The 15,684-nt window shown below is 40.6% G+C and overlaps 2 protein-coding genes across 4 annotated transcripts in view; both read right to left on the bottom strand.

Annotated features, from left to right (window-relative positions):
• The window catches only part of scap (SREBF chaperone), a 36,475-nt gene extending 30,173 nt beyond the window's left edge, over positions 1 to 6,302 (bottom strand). Inside the window, exon 1 of one of the 3 annotated variants that reach the window (XM_056381303.1) lies at positions 5,755 to 6,302. Coding sequence is in view for 2 of the 3 variants with exons in the window: in XM_056381301.1 (XP_056237276.1) it covers positions 2,378 to 2,535 (158 nt within the window). In the remaining variant the exon portion in view is untranslated. The other 2 variants (XM_056381302.1, XM_056381301.1) reach the window with 2 other exon arrangements.
• A 147-nt stretch (positions 6,303 to 6,449) lies between these two features.
• elp6 (elongator acetyltransferase complex subunit 6) lies at positions 6,450 to 9,283 on the bottom strand. Its single transcript, XM_056381304.1, has 7 exons — positions 9,010 to 9,283; positions 8,718 to 8,796; positions 8,552 to 8,622; positions 7,978 to 8,099; positions 7,554 to 7,761; positions 7,067 to 7,228; positions 6,450 to 6,859 (listed from the first exon to the last, which is right to left on the bottom strand). Exons 1-7 carry the CDS (start codon positions 9,061 to 9,063, stop codon positions 6,734 to 6,736), a joined length of 822 nt encoding a protein of 273 aa, XP_056237279.1. The 5' UTR covers positions 9,064 to 9,283; the 3' UTR covers positions 6,450 to 6,733.
• Positions 9,284 to 15,684: the final 6,401 nt, after the last annotated feature.

Below are 15,684 nucleotides of genomic sequence, written 5' to 3'. Positions count from 1 at the left end.
CATCAACATTCTTCTTCTGTCAGGCGGGAAAATGCCCTTGAGCACGACTAGAAAGCCAGAGTGGTGTAGATGGTGAATACTTTTTATACAGGCACTGTTGACACTGGGTGACCGTCAATCACTGTGTATTTGGATGTTGATTTTCATCCCAATGCTGAACATTTTCTGTTATTAAAAACAACAAATTTAGAGGTTTGTGCAAAAAAGTGTTTCTAGTCTAGTTTTTTCTCTTAGGAGTCGACGGAAAGCAGAAGTTTAAATAAACACACCAAAACAAAACGGTAACCTAGGGGAGGGTTTTTATATAAATGTACATTTGCACCTGAACAGGGCGTACAGTATGCTGCGGTACATCTCCACAGACAAACAGACACCCACACTCGCACACGGAGGCCGGTTCTCATAGGGCTGCTCTGTCCTTAACACCTAATTAGCTACATACTCCGAGTGTCGGCGCACATGTTGCCGACTACAGGCGCGGTGTGTTTTTCCTACAGACAAGCTCGTACAGGGGTCACATGGCAGACAGCACTGAAACACACCGCTCATTCAGCAGCCAAAAAGGTGTGGACACATTCCTCCTGTAGGAAAACACGCAACTCCGGCTGAGCAGCTAGGCTTAAGCAAAGGACAAGTCTCACTGATCACAACTTGATAAAAAACAGCCAACAGGTTCACTGATAACGGCCTTTTGTCACAGGACAGCGGGTAAATTCCTCTTCATTCAGGTGGAAAAACAGAGGGATAAGCTGCCCAAGGTGAAAGACAGGGGCACTTACAGGAGGTCCTTTAAGTATTTCCTAAAGCTGAAATGATTATTAAGTCCAAAGACTGACAAATTAATTAACAATAATCTTAAAAATCATTTGTTTATATAATTTATTGAGGAAAAAATTAATTCACTGGTCCTTTATTTTTCATTTTTTCTATCATTGTAAAATTATCATCTTAAGGTTTTGGTCTTTATTAAATAAAGTAAGCAGGTAAGACATTACTTTAACATAAGTAATCTGAGACTGAGTATTTACACAGGTAGCAGCAACTCAAGACACCACATGCTGTAAATACATTAATTTTAAATGAGGAAGCCCTGAAGCAATGTTGGTCACACTTGTCCCGTTTCCTCATTAGTGATGGTGAATACTCAATAACCAATAGGTTATAGTGTTTAGGTTGGTTGTTTTTATAAATTTGCAGTGCCACTGCCACCTCTCCAAAACGATGGCTCCGCAGATATTAGAAGCAGCCGTAGAGCTTGTTGGCGTCCCTTTGTTTTTTAGCTCCCTCCATGCTATGCTAGCTCGCCTTTAAAATGTACGAGTCTACCACCAACGCATGGCGTAACACGTAACATTGAATAACGTAGAATCGCATTGAATGGTCGAATGCCTCATAGCTCGGCCGTAGACGCAGACACCCGATCCAGCTATTTGAGTCAGTATTGGACTGATATCCGATATCATCCCAACTTATAATTTTTCACAGAGCTCAAGGTGACTTGTTCAAATTGCTCATTTTATCTGACCATCACTCCAAAATCTTGTCGAATCCTGTCGAATATTTGCATTTTAGAAGCTGGAATCAGCAAATGTTTGGCATTTTGTTTGAAAAATTACTGATTGATTAATTGCTTGTCAATATAGTTGACAATTATTTTTTGTTGATCAACTACTTGATAAATTGCCGTATTGTTTCAGCTACAATCAGTATCCTAATGTTGAAATTATTCCTCTGGTTTAGATCATATAGGGCAAATCTACACTAAATCACACGTGTAAAACAAATTACTGCTTTTGTTAGTTTTTAATGCTTAATCACTATGTTCATACTGCCACACTATGATTCCACTGAAAGTCATAAATTCAATATTATATTTTGATTTCTTAAAACAACATGGCACACTGACATGACTCTGTGCTTGACAGTGGACTGCGGACTGATTTAATGTTAACAAAGGCAGAGGAAATGTGTGAAATCTTTGCCTCATGGGTGGTACGCCTAACTTCAAACAGAATCAGTTCAGTCAGTTTCCCCATATCAGCTCAATCTCCCGTCGGCTTCCCTGCTCAATCTCGGCTCTCGTCTCTCTGTTTGCTCAGCATACTGGTTGAGCTCTGCCTGTCCTGTGTTTGTAGTTACACACTGCTCCATTACAACGTTTAACTGGCTGCCCTAGCAAACCCACTGCAGCCGCACAGTGTCTCATTCTGCTGATCCGCACCAACCCTCTCTCTCGCCTGAGCTTCTCACATGATGTCCATAAGTAGCACCATATTAATTGTTAACCGTGCCACAACACAACAAATACAGCTCTGTAACATCGGTCGTTAACACACTGTATCCATCACACAAGCCTCACACGGTTCTGAGACCATACCTGCTAATGGGGGACCAGGTTATCTCTCTGGCTCGCAGCCGTTTATGTCCAGGTTTTTTTAGCTTAAGTGGCGCCTTGTGGTTAACATAGTGATTCCTTCTTGATTCAGGCAGAGTGTGTGGCTGCTCGGCTCGCCCCCCTGGGAGCAACGGAAACATACCCCAGGAGGAATTCGCCTCAGGAGTCTCTTGATCTGCTGTTATAAATACACTATACAGTAAACACAGCAACGTCCCGGCAAGCTTGCACAATGGGTTCTGCAAAGGTCAAAACAGGGCTTTGAAGTAAAGCCTCTCTGCTCTCCGTTTCTGAAGGAAAGTCGAGCCTCAGCCAGGTTCTGGTCCCGCTCAGTGTCTTGCAAGGGAAAACTTTCCATGAATGCCTCCATCTCTCAGCTGTCTGTCCAGTTCACTGCATGCTGTGTGGAGTTACGTGGGTGCAGCAGCGGGGCCTGATTTGGCAAAGGCTCAGCAACATCTCCGTCAGTGAACTAATCCGGGATTTAGCCGATCGGAAACTCAACGAGCAGGGCTCAGGGCCTATGGCCACCCCCCACTGCTTCTCTCCTCCTCTGGTCACAGCCTTGAACCGCTCTATCACAAACTTTGTAGCATGCCGAGACATTCACATCTCAAAAGCATCACAAAGGCAGGCTTTAAAACCTGAAATTCACAAACAGGGCAGAAAATACCAGCTACAAGCCGAGTGCTGGTAAACTGTTGTCTCAGGCTGGTGATTTTGTGTCCCCTTCAGCCACTTTGGCAGGTGACCAGCGATTGTTTGGAAATCCTATTCTGTCTGGCCGGATGGTGTTTGTTGGGCTATACCAGCTACTATGGCTGAGCGAGTTAAAATAATATTTCTGCTTAAACCCAACAAACCAACCACAAATAAATCTTTATGACAAGACCATGGAAAATGTGTCAGTTCAAGAAACATGTGCATGTGCGCAGACGTGCTAGGCAACTAATAATCTAACAAAGAGCAGTCTATATGGCTCCCACGTGAGAAGCCAGCACACTCACTTGCAAAACAAAAACACAGCTACGGACACGACAGACACAGCGTTGTACACTTAGGGAGATTGTTGTGGGTCTCTGCAGCTTAATTGGGTGTCTTGCAGATTAGGGTGGATTTATAAAGGCACATGCCAACAACATTACTGTGAGCACAGAGGTTCTCACAGTTCATGGATGAACTGTATCAAAGCTGTTTCAAAACTAGGACAGTACATTTACATTCACACACTCACACTTTACAATGACAACAACTGAAAAGAGAGATTTGGGAAATAGCAAAAATGCCATCTTACCTCTTCTCTACACTTCCCAAAATGCCCAGCTTGAAGGCATCTCCAGGGTTTACAGATTCCAATGACATAATAAGCGACTTTCTCTATCATGCAATACATTTACAGGCCTCATCTATATCTACACATGAATTACTGCAAAACAAAAACTACACCAATATCCAAAAACATTCCAGAGAGCTTCGGGCTCAATTCTCCGTAAGATGACTGCATTCAGTGTCATAATTGCATAATGCGAAAGCATGCCCCTCTGATCAGTGAAGCCCATTAGTCCAAGCTCGATGTGGATGAACAGATTACTGCAACACAGCCTTTTACAACCAGAGCTGATGATAAAAGAGGGAACTGTGCTGTCAATCAGTAACCATACTGTAATACTTTGTGATGTGTAACAACCTATCCGATTCCAGTTCCTAACAAATTCTTTAGATAAAAAGGTAAAGAAAATACATATACTTAATAAAAACTAAATCTTTTTTTTATCAATTATAACAAAGGGGTATCAAGCACAAGTTTTTAAAAGAACATGACCCTTGTTAAAGTTTCAAAAGTCATCTTTTTCTGGCACATGTAACCGTCTGTACAATTTGGAGCCAAAGTAGCCAAAATGGTGAAATAGCTATCACAACACAGTAAACACATGCAGGGATGGTGCAGCTGATGCAACTCTGTGGCAACATCAACTGCCAGGAACAAGCAAGAACAGCGGCTCCCAAACAGTGGCCAAGGATGCCCAAGGGTCCCAAACAAGGCTCTGGGATGGTCCTACAGTAAATGATGTGCAGTTTTAACTTCATAAGTGAGAGAGATTTTTTTTTTTTTTTGTATGAACAATCTAACACAGGTTTACACATCAGCAGAAAGTGAGTAAATTTACATTATTTAGCCCGAAACATTTCTGAGCTCAGTGGGTCTAATTGCTGCACCTCAACTAAAACACAGTTCATAGCCTGTCATCACTTCTGTAGTTTTGACATGAAAAGGTGGAGAAACCACTGAGCTAGAATATGCCATGCTAATAATCGCATAATTAATTACTTTTTCATGTTTTTTTTTTTTTTTAAATACCTTTAATTGACGCACAAATAAGCATCGCAGTTGCCCTGACTGGGGTTCATGTGTTTTCATAACTGAATCCCTTTTTAGGAACCTGCTGTCAAACTTGCTGGCTAGCTAACGTTAAACAGACAGCTATCGTTAGCTAGAAGCATCTTACAGGAAGTCCTCAACTTTTAGTACATAACACTCGTTTTAAAGTCTTTGAAATATCAAACGGAGTTAGATACTAACACACAAGTGTGTCACTTAAGTAAAATAAATGTATGAACTGTAGAAGTTAACGATAAACCCAGTAACTGCTATGTGCTAACGTTACGCGAGTGGCTCTCTCGCATCACTCTACAACCAGTGCCTTTCAAAAAACGAGGAGACCAAATGTATACAAAAAATTGCCATTCCGTATTATTACTATCACAGCTAAACACACGCATGGAAATATACCGTTTCTACAAATTGTTACACCTTGTCAGTTCCGGCACACAACTTGTGATAGCACCTAGCTAAAGGCTAATATTGCTAGCAAGTGGGCGAGCAATGTTGACGAATCCAGTGAACTCGTATCCAGATTAATATGATATTTCATATTCATCAGATAAGCTATTGTTAAATAAAAATAGTCTCGTAAATGCTACAGGGGGCTAGAGCTACCAACAACCTGGTTAACATGGCTGTCACAGAGAAACTATAGGAGTAGTTTGGAGCTACGCTAATAACGTTGCCAAAAACAAATTAACGCTAAAGTTAGCTTGCTTGGCACAAGGGCGATATTATGTTCTACAGTGAGGTTTGGGATGTCCGGGGCTCGTATCTGATTATATAAAAACAAAACGGAGGTGCGTTAGCCCAGCAGCTGCAGCTTCACTGCTATAGCCATAACAACGCCTCTGTTGCTAACATTATGGGGTGATTAAACAATCCAGCAGCTCCCATGCTTTTTCACCACCACGAAGCTAACTTTCACATCGCAGCTAATGGTAGCGGTTTATAGCTCAACTGTTCGCACACTTGCCTGGACAAACTTCAGAGATCCCCAAACGTAGTTGTTGGTGAGGTCTTCCGGGGTAAACAGACGATCAACCGCCGTGTTATTCCTTTTTTGTTTTGGAAACTGGCTAAAGGCTAACTCGCATGCCCCCCCAAACCTGATGCTGACATGCAGGCGCAGCGTTTCAAACCTACTGGTTGTCAAGTCCCACAGAGACCTCTCCACTTCGACCTCTCACCCCGCAGCGTGAGCCTCGGTGGAAGAGCGCCATCTAGTGTGATGAATCATGTACTCCACATGGATTTCCTGTGGTGTATGTGTGGAGGTACTGCTATAGATTGTTCTCGAGTTATCTTTAATAAAAAACGAGTCCATTAATTAATCACAGAGTCTTATACCAACGCATGCTACAGATCTAATATCAGTTTGAACTTGTAATCTTCAAAAAGTGTCAAAGGGTTGCAGCAGTTTTTGGGAAATCAGTGCTCCCTCATCAATATGCAAATTTCTAAAGCAATGTGCTACGAATCAGATTGGAAAAGTCCTTATGGGGAACATGTGGTGTAAGTATGAAGTTTCTACTATGTATTGTTCTTAAGTAATCATGTCCACAAGTCAGCATGACAACATAAGGTACTGCATACCATGTACCATGGTAGCAGGACATAAAAATGTGAAAATCTATATGCAGATTTCACTGTGACCATGAAAAAACCCGATTCATCCACTTCTTTTATTTGAAGAACTGAAAAAAAAAAACAGTGTGGAGCAATTCAGATGTCTGGAACCAGGTTATCAGCAGGCAGGATCACTTTGTCCTTCCTCCAGAGTCTGGGGTCCAGACTGGGTCACTGACACTAGCAGCCAGCCAAACATGAAGCTTGGCTATGGCTGGCGAACCACTTTGGCAACTAACAAACAAACATCTGTATTGTCTTGGTATGAAAACATAACAGTCAGTTGTCATGTGTTAAAAGGTACGTTGGGACGTTGAAGGTTGCAATTAGAGAACGGCGCTGGATGTCCCTCGAGCAAAGAAGGAGGCTCCTTTATCATGGACCTTGTACTGAAAGAGTTTCTTCTGTGTGTTTTGTCCGTCGCCTTGTCTCCTCCTCCAACACACCTCCACCTCAAAACAAAGGAATAATGTAGGTTTACTTACATTTTTATTCAAAGATTTCAGCTTCTCATTATGTTAATCTCAGTATGTTATTTAAATGTAACGTTTTCTACACATTGTGCCATGTGTATGACTATTTTAAAAGTTACTGATATGTGTACTACTGTAATTTCTTGCATCTATGCTGTGTTGCAAAATGTATGTTCACACACACACCTGTCCGTGTATGTCCCTACAGTAGCCAGTTGGGAGACCATGTACATGAAGGGTGAGGCTACACTGGTGGGTCAGACCCTTCAGGAGTCGCTCTGAGCCTTCATCATCTCCGTCGTCCACCACTTCCTCCCCATCACAACGTACCAGCATCACAGCGTTGCCCTGCAGTCACAATCAACGTCACAGTGATAAGAGACAGAATTTTTATGCGAGTTGTTCACTGTTGATTTCACCCTAATCTCCTTACTGCAAGTTGAAGCCCAGTAGTAAATATTTTTTTATACATAAATACCATCAATCTAAAGGATTTCATGAGATGAAACCATTACCATTTGAGATTATCAGTGCTATATCGATTGACAATGGCATGTACGTAAAATGCTTAAATCAAAAACTCATTCAGGAGTGTGGAGATATTTTGGCCATGTAGGTTGCAGCTTTAATTTGTCATGGTTCAAATACTGCTATTTGACAGCAAAAATCAAACCTGTAGCTGGGAGCAGACTGTGGCTCGGCAGTAGTGGCTGAAGTCCAACACGGCTTCAGCGCTCACCCCCAGACTCAGCAGTACACTGACGTCGTCAACCAGCAACACTGGGGGTCCCCACTCCTCTGCCCCTTCCTCCCTACCGCCTGAACTGCTGACACTGGACAGGATGAACTCATACAAACGGCGCAGGCCGACTGTAGGATCCCTGAAGATGGAGACATGAGGGAGAGGGAGATAAGCTAAGGAATTGTGTATGAATATATTGGTATTGGTTATAGAACGATATTATTGAAAGATAAGGTAGCGTAGTGGTAACAATCTGATACCATGATGGCAAAGATATATAAATGTAAAAAAAAAAAACAAAGGGGTCAGTGAAACCATATCATATAATAAAAAATAAAAGTGATATTTTCTGCACCTGAGGAAGTCCATGGCTTGACTTCCTGAGTTGGTTTCTTGAGACAAAACAGACAATGACTCTGTGAGTCCCTCGAGAAATATCAGCTGACCTTTCTCCTTCGCTTGGGCTAGACTTACACCCTGAAAACGCACAAAACACACACACATACAAACAGGTTTTAAAAATGTACAGTTTCTGCCATCATTTAATGTAAGTAAAGCTAAAATAAGCTAGGATTTGACTGAATAAATTACTGCAGTGATTCAAATTTATAATTTTTCAAGTCATATGTTCTTCAGTTGACAACCACTAGAGTGCCAAAATCAAATAAAGACCTGTCAAAATATACATTTTAACCCAGTGCTGATGGAATATGCATGAATTTCTAAATAGCTAACATTAGAAGGAAAAACCTTATAATGAAAAACCCTGGAAATAAATCTTGACCCCAACATGACTCAGTAATACAAAAGCTGCTGGAAAAGAAATAAGAACTAAAGATGGAAGTAGAGGGGATTATACACAATATGATTTAGGTGAACGACAGCTAAATAAATGTATTCAAATAACACTCTTCTTGTGTATAACTCACCAATCTCTGACTGACTGCATTGTAGTGACTGAAGGACTGCACCAGGCCCAGAAAACACACTTTGCAACGTGCTGAGACAGAAAACACAGACGGCATCAGCTGCTGTTTAGTCCTGAATTAAACAAAATGTGTTTCCTGTTTTGACTGACAGGTGTTAACAACTCACCTCGTAGGTAAAAAGAAAGGAAGTGGTGAATGAGGAAAGACGCATCACTCTGTCTATCTGACACCAAGATAAATTCTCCCTGTAGGTTCACACAATGTGACAAACATCATTACAACAATAAGGACGTTGTCATTTATGATTTGCAGGCTACACAGCTGCTAAAGTTTGGAGCAAATACAAGAGGAACTTACACATATTAACATTAGCATAGAGGGAAGTGAGTGTCTTAATAAAGCACAGTTTTACCGTATATATCACCATATTGGTTGAATTACAGATGTCACAATATTACCTGTGTGAAGCTGTCGGGAGTGGTGCTCAGGATGCTGTTGAGCTCTGTATACATAGCTAACCTAACTGTAAATAACACAAGCTAAACACTTGATAAATTAGCTAAAATACCGTTTTTAGCAGGTGCTACTCTAAAAGCTTGTATTGTTAATCCATGGGTATATCTGTAACGTAAGATATCCTACTTTAATCAGTTGTCAAATAGCTTTTTGATCTGCTAGCTGTCTGTTGTGCTAACGTCAGGTAGCATGCTTCAAACAAAGAGCGAAAATTAAAGAAGAGGTGTCACTCTGCACATAATTTCTGGTAGCAGAAAAAAATACTTCCGATAACGGGAAAGCCGTTAGCAACGGGTTACTGCTACATATAATTTTGTACTCGAAAAGTATTTGTACGAATTTTCCATTAGAAGCAAATTATAGGTTTTAAAGCGGTTTTGGTTTTTGAAAACCAACCAACTCGGGTCTTTGAAAAAATGGTATCCATGGTGACAGATACAGGCACCTTAATAGACGATCTTTGCTAGCGCATGGCGACTTCTTCGTTGTGTTTCAATCCTTGTCGAGTTGCAGACAGCGCCTCCTGCTGGTAGTATTGTGTTAATGAGTGACAGTATTAATAGTAGAGCAGCAGTAGCAGTAGTAGCAGTGTAATAAGCAGTTGAACTGCAGTAATAGTCGCAGAAGTGTTATTGTAGAGATAAAGATATTATTAGTAGTATCAGTACAAGTATTCAGAACAGTTGAATTAATAAATTAATAATTTTCATTACTATGGTGTCAAATTATCCCTCAGAGATACAGAATCTACTCTCTGCTCTACACTGTTCCACTCTTAATCAGATTCTCATTTAAATGAATACATTTTTAGCATCAAAACATGACTCAAGAGATATCTAACTCTGCTATAAAGGCATTGTTACAAAGCTAATTTTTTTAATGAGATAATCCAAATGTTTTTATACCTGAAAATTAACTGTTAAATATTTAATATTTAATATAATATTTGTTATTTTCATAATCATTTACATCATTAGAATACTTGTTAATCTGGCTGTTACAATTGTCTGCAAGACATTATCATATTACTTTTCCTTTACAATGATATTAATTAATTGTGTGATGAGGCAATTGAGCAGGAAAACTCATCTTTAAATCTATGTGTTTAAAAAAAGAACTCAGCAGAGGATATCTTTAATCCCTCTTTTTTTGGCTCAGCTTTCTCTGTCTGCACAAAACTTCTTCCTGCTCAACATGTGATACATGTAAGTGGATTTAGTTTGGCAAAAACAATCCTAACAAAACATATACATACATAAACAGACATCAGTGTCCTATTTAGCAAAGGAGTCTCTGCAGAACTCTAATTTATGCATCAAGCATTTTTCTGCAGCTGACTGATTCAGATTAAGATATGTATGTACATCATATTACACTATACTCTTCTATAAATGACAATATAGGGTTTATATATAATATATATAGCACAGGGTTCTCCCCAGTGGAATCAGCATCAATACATAATTTAGCAGAAGATGCTGTTTATGAAGACATATTCAAACCAGAGTTTTGTCTCCTGGTGCTTTCATGTGGAATTTCGGTTTCCTGTTCTAATGCACAAACATTCACCATATTTTTTGTTATTTTTTAAGTACATAATACAGAATATTTGAATCCAGAATTACTGATATTAAACACATTATCTGCTGAGGTCACCGTCTCAAATGCAGCCATGTAGACACCTGTTGTCATATAAATATTTTATCACCTACACTTGAAAATCATGTGTGTCTCTGATAGGCACAAACTCTGCAGACAATTTATCTTTATTTCTTCTTAAGTGAGTTCAAATTCAGTCTGCTTCATGTAAGTCATCCATCTTACACTCATGGTTCACACAGAACAGCTGACTGAAACACAAGTAAAATGGGAGATAGAAAATTATCATCTGATCATTGTTGGAAGCAGCAGATGGCAGTGTGTCGCTCTCCAACATCTCGGTATCAAAGGCATCCAGACTGTAAATGCAATGAATCTGCGTTTGTGTCTTTAAAGATGTTTCATATTAACTTATTAATGCTGCACTTTCTCCTCAAGGTCTCAGACAGAGGAGCTGGTGCAGTGAAGTTTAGGCCCCGTGTTGGAATGATTACATCTGATTATATCCCGTCTCTCTCCACTGTTTCTGTGCTACAGCAGGTGAAGTGGTGGAGTTATTAGTCAATGTGTCGACTCTTAGTTGTGGAGTTTAGTCAGATATTGAAATCCAAAGGAGACATTAAAACTGCATTTATTTATTTTTCTGACCACTTGGGACGGGCAGAACAAGCTGTACATTAACATATTATCACCTTATAAAGTTGTTATGTCAGCAAACACTCGCTATATCAGCATTCAGTTGGACTCATGTTTGCGTCCACCTGATGAATATAAATCCAATATTCACCCTCCTTTTACATCTGTTTGGTCTCCACTAACTCTAACAGTAAAAACAGAAAAATATCTGGGTCTTTAGCTGCTAAATGCTTCAGTTTATTCACCAGCTTTTTGGTTTTGTTTGTCTGCTCTGCTTTTCTCTCTGAAAACCAGCTGCCGAAAATGATTCTACGAGAGCAGTGAGACTGAGGTTCTCTGTGCGTTTGTCATTACAAGCGACACCTTCTGTATTCTACATTATCATTTGATCCGTTGTTTATATAAGAATATTGATTGGTGCAGTTTTAAAAATGAGAACTTCCTTTCAGTCAATGTTCGACGTGTGTTTTCACCACCTCTGTCCACACATTGACCTATAATCCAATAATCAGCTTCATGAAAAATAGGCTCATGTCTGAGATGATTAACTTCAAGTTCTCGGAGTTCAGAAAGTCGAGTAGTCACTCGTCAAAACTGAGACTAAAGCTGGACTAGAACCCTGCAGCTCTGTCTCTGAGATAAAAAAAAAATAGAGCAGACTCTCCCAGCAGGGATCAATGAAGTACCACATAGATTATATTCTACACTTATACGTACATCAGTATTATCATACACTGCTGAGTCAGACGCGAGCGAGTTGGATGTAGCAGGCTCAGAGTACAAACACTGTGTCATGTGAGATGAGTAATTCAGGACAATCCAATGAGCTCTCATCGACTTGGCTTTTGGCAAACTGCCTGCTTGTTTTGGTGTAATTGTTGGCACAGAAACACAGAACAGCATATGAATAACCACCACCGTGTTCCTACCTCTGTGAAGGCTGTCAGCAGACTTTATGGTTTTAGAGTCTCTCCTGCAATCAAAAGGTCAAACGTTTTAGATTCCTACAGTCCCTGAAGTGTTCTTGGGAAAGACACTGAGGTTCAGTACCGCCACAATACAGTATGATGCAATGATGTTGCAAACAAGTGAAAAGGGGTCTTTACTTTCTTGACATACACAAACACATAAGTTTTATATAAATAAACCTTTTCATTTTTACTGCTCAGTATCTGTTGATAATTGTTTGAAATCTAATTTTTAGTCACTTATTTATTCTTTATCTTTACTGTTCTTATGTCACCATTTGTAAATTACTTTGTAATCACTGGTTCAGATAAGTATTATATAAATAAACTTTAGTATTATTATTGTTAGAACAACTCTGTTAACAATCAATACATTCAAATTTTATTTTAAAAAATTGAAAAAATATTATTTCTTGTTTTATTTTACACACCTCAACTTTACTTCCTGGAAATCAGCTTATTGTAATTGGACACATGGAGAGTCAGAATATTGAGAAAATTACAATTAAATAGAAAAATACCATAATTAAACTTTTATATACTATGACCTTTGTCATGAATCCTGCAATATAACAATTACTGGGTATTTATTTTCAAAAAAATAATTCTTTTTATCTTCTTGTCCTGAGCAGGACACCGTACATGGAGCGTTTCCCAGTTGTTGACATTTATTCATTTTTGGGAGAGTAAATTTTTGGTGACAGGAAGCCAGTGGTCGTCTACAACAAAGTAGAAGCTTCATCTAAATCGCTTTCCATGTGTGTGCCACAGACTGTACCCTCCTGGTCTAAGACAGACACACTTTTATATTCTGTTCCCGCTTCTTGTTTCAACCTGAGATACATATGTTGAATAGAAATTCACGTGAATTTTAGGTTCCCTGAATAAGAGCTTCTGCTAAACGCCAACGAAATGCAACACATACATTCACAGAACCAGTTTCAAGATGATCGCCAGGACAGTGCGATATAAGGGGAGCAGTTCGTCAGGGGGTGTAGGGGTTCAGAGTCCACTGTCCTGGCCGCTGAAGCTCGTTGATCACGGAGGCAGGCAGCGAGCGAGTGCTGCTGGGGCTGCAGATAGAGCAAGGGGGAGAAGGAGGGTAATTGTCGTCCTCCCACCGTAGGACTCGGTCCTTGGCTCTGCTGGGGCCGTTAACAGTCTTGGCGCGGGGCCCGTTGGGGATTCGGGGTTTGGTTTTGGGCACCCTGTAGAGATAGACGTCGTAGTGGGCGAAAGGACTTCTGGAAGGCCTCAACTTAGGCTTCTTGGCGAGGTGGAGCTCCAAGTCGATGGTCACCTTACAATGTAGGAGTAGACTGGTTATTCGACATGCAAATGCACAAGTAAATTGACAGAAACACACACAAAAGATACAAATCATTACCGACTGTGCAGCTGATTAAAAAACACATCGCTACAGAAAGTACTTGTTCTTGTTCCTGTGCCAGAAATGTGAGACCCAGACTCTCCAACGAGAGCTGTCTGTCACCAGGTTTGCTGTGTCAACTAGATTTTTGCAATTTGGTTTAACACACATTTATTTAAGAATATGCTCCTTTATATCATCTTTAAAAAAATACATTTCTTAAAACTAGAGTTTGGCGCAGGAAGAGATCCACAACACAGTGCCTGAGGATTAGGTAATACAGGACCCAATGTTTGCAAAACAAATTATGTAATTAATTAAATTAATTACTAGCCGACGTACTGTGACATTATTGCTTTGAGGGGCCAGCCCTCAGAGTGTCTGGGGTCCTGGCCAACTTGGTGATCCAGCCTGATTTGGCTTGCAGGTGCAACAGGACAACTTCAGCAAAGATGGTAAATGAATTTGCACTTGTGCAGTGTGCAAAGTATATGTAACCATAGCAACAGCTTTGAGCTACATCATCAGTGAACTGTCAGTGGTAGAAAAGCTTAACAGTGGGTTAAAGTGACAACAAACACACTTTAAAAAGATGAAGTGACTACAGCCACGCTAGCAGCACAGCAGCGCTTTGACCTAAAAGCTAACATTAGCATGTTAGCATCCTGAGAGTGACAATGGTATAATTATTACCATGCTCACAATCTTAGTTTAGTCTGTGACAAAATAAAAATCTTTAGCATGTTAGCATGCATTACACACAATGTAGCCTACTGTTGAGGCTGATGGAAAAGTCATGGGTTGTGCAGGTATTTTGACCTGATGATGGCGCTAAAGGAAACTGTTGAGGGATCAGCAAAGTCATCGGAATACTGGAACCATGAATGTCTGGAACAAATGGCCAGTCCACTGAATAGAAGTCTAGATATTTATCTGGATAAGGGTAAACTTGGAGAATGCGAAGGTCAGCAGCCTCAGCCAATCAAAGTCAGGAGGATGATCCTCTTGGGATCATGCATTTCTCATTTAATGGCAATCCATTCATTAGTTGTTGAGTTATTTTAGTCAGGACCTAAGTAGCCAACAGGTTCTAAGGAAAAGCAACATGACAAGACTTTATTCAGTCATGGGACCTCATCACCATCATCATCATCATCATCATCATCATCATCATCATCATCATCATGACACTATGGTCTCTGCTGAAGTGAACAGTTGGGTCACACCGCTCTCGGCCCTCTGAAGTCACTGCCATCACACTGCCCTGCTGCCAAACCCGACGTTCATTCACACACAGTGCAGGACACGGGGTGGGGCAGTGGCGGCGGTGGGGGTGGCGGCAGCAGCGGGGGTGGGGTGGGGGGTTGTTAGTCTGCTGTATGACTGGTAATGTATCACTAGATTTCCATCAGAAAAGAAGCCAAAGGGTCCTGTTCTGATCAGCAGCATTCCTCAGAGCCTCATTAGTAAACTAGATGGTGCCAGAGCGATTCATTTAACCCCCCCCCCCCCCCCCCCCCCCCGCTTCTCTCCTCTTTCCTTTGGTTTCAATCCCTTCTTTTCAGGCGGCTTTGTAAGGCACACTGTGTGCTTGTGTGCGTGCATGCATGTAAATCTAATTTAAGTGCACTTGTGCGGTTTCCTTTGTGTGCAGACATATGTGTCACTATGCATTTTGTTTTGTTTTATGTGTGTGTGTGTGTGTGTGTGTTGTGCATGTAAATCCATATGTGTATATATTTTGTGTTAATCCAAGCATTTCATATGTGCATACATGAATTCATGACTGTGTGTGTACGTGTGTGTGAATGTGTGTGGGTTTGGGTGTGTGCATGCCTCCATCATGCACTACTATGTGTGTGCGCCTGCTTCAGCCAATCAGGACGGCTCCTTCAGGATCCTAACACCATCATTCCACCACATCGTCAGCCAATCACAGACGGCTGATGAATCCCAAGTCCCAGCAGGTTTGACTTGGAACAGCAGAGAGAAAAAAAAAGATAGAGAAAATCTTGACTCGCCTTCACATGTTCTCTGTTTTCCAG

The sequence above is a fragment of the Seriola aureovittata genome, chromosome 7, assembly GCF_021018895.1.
Source record: "Seriola aureovittata isolate HTS-2021-v1 ecotype China chromosome 7, ASM2101889v1, whole genome shotgun sequence".
In the NCBI taxonomy this organism is placed as follows: Eukaryota; Metazoa; Chordata; class Actinopteri; order Carangiformes; family Carangidae; genus Seriola; species Seriola aureovittata.
This window is presented reverse-complemented; position numbering and strand designations above follow the sequence as displayed.